Below are 613 nucleotides of genomic sequence, written 5' to 3'. Positions count from 1 at the left end.
GCAGCACACGTCCCGACATTATGAATTATTCACTCTGCTCACACAGGCTAAGATCCGACCTGGCCGCCAATGAACGTCCGTAAAAGAGGGATGTGCATAGAGAAAATCCTTATTAACACCTGCACAGTGAGTGCAGTAGTGATGCTCAGGTCAAAACAAAATATCACAGGTATAGATGTGCGGGATAAGATTCAACATTTTCATCCCCTTTTTCTGTCACTCTCTCTCTCAAACACACACACACGCTGGTGAGAGCGGGGCAATGTCTTTAATGAAGCTGTGTTAGTAAAAAAAAATTGGTTTAAAAGTTCTGATCAAGTTTGCCAATGCCAGTGAAATTTATTAGGCTCACAAATTTACCAGACCTTTTTGTCCTGCTTTGCAACACACCCCCATAGATGGTGCCAGTGTTTGAGAAGATGAGAGCAACAAATATGCTTAAAAAAATAAATTCATGGAATATCAAAATAGTTATTTTTCTGTCCATCAATTAATCGAATCATCAATTCAGCTCTAGAAAATTTTAAAATAGACCTCCATCTCTGCTCCTAATGAAATTAATATTAATAAGTATTTTAAGTTATGTGTTACTTGGCAAATCCAATGAAGTCCT

General features: G+C 37.8%; 1 protein-coding gene across 1 annotated transcript in view; it reads right to left on the bottom strand.

Moving 5' to 3' along the window:
• LOC118326873 (dynamin-2-like) overlaps positions 1–613 on the bottom strand; it is a 17,156-nt gene that overhangs the window by 6,952 nt on the left and 9,591 nt on the right. Inside the window, 1 exon segment of the mRNA XM_035660017.1 lies at positions 592–613. This exon segment is cut by the window's right edge and continues 34 nt beyond it. Coding sequence (XP_035515910.1) covers positions 592–613 — 22 coding nt within the window.

The sequence above is a fragment of the Morone saxatilis genome, unplaced genomic scaffold, assembly GCF_004916995.1.
Source record: "Morone saxatilis isolate NCDOM2014 unplaced genomic scaffold, NCSU_SB_2.0 Contig17, whole genome shotgun sequence".
Taxonomy (NCBI): domain Eukaryota; kingdom Metazoa; phylum Chordata; class Actinopteri; family Moronidae; genus Morone; species Morone saxatilis.
This window is presented reverse-complemented; position numbering and strand designations above follow the sequence as displayed.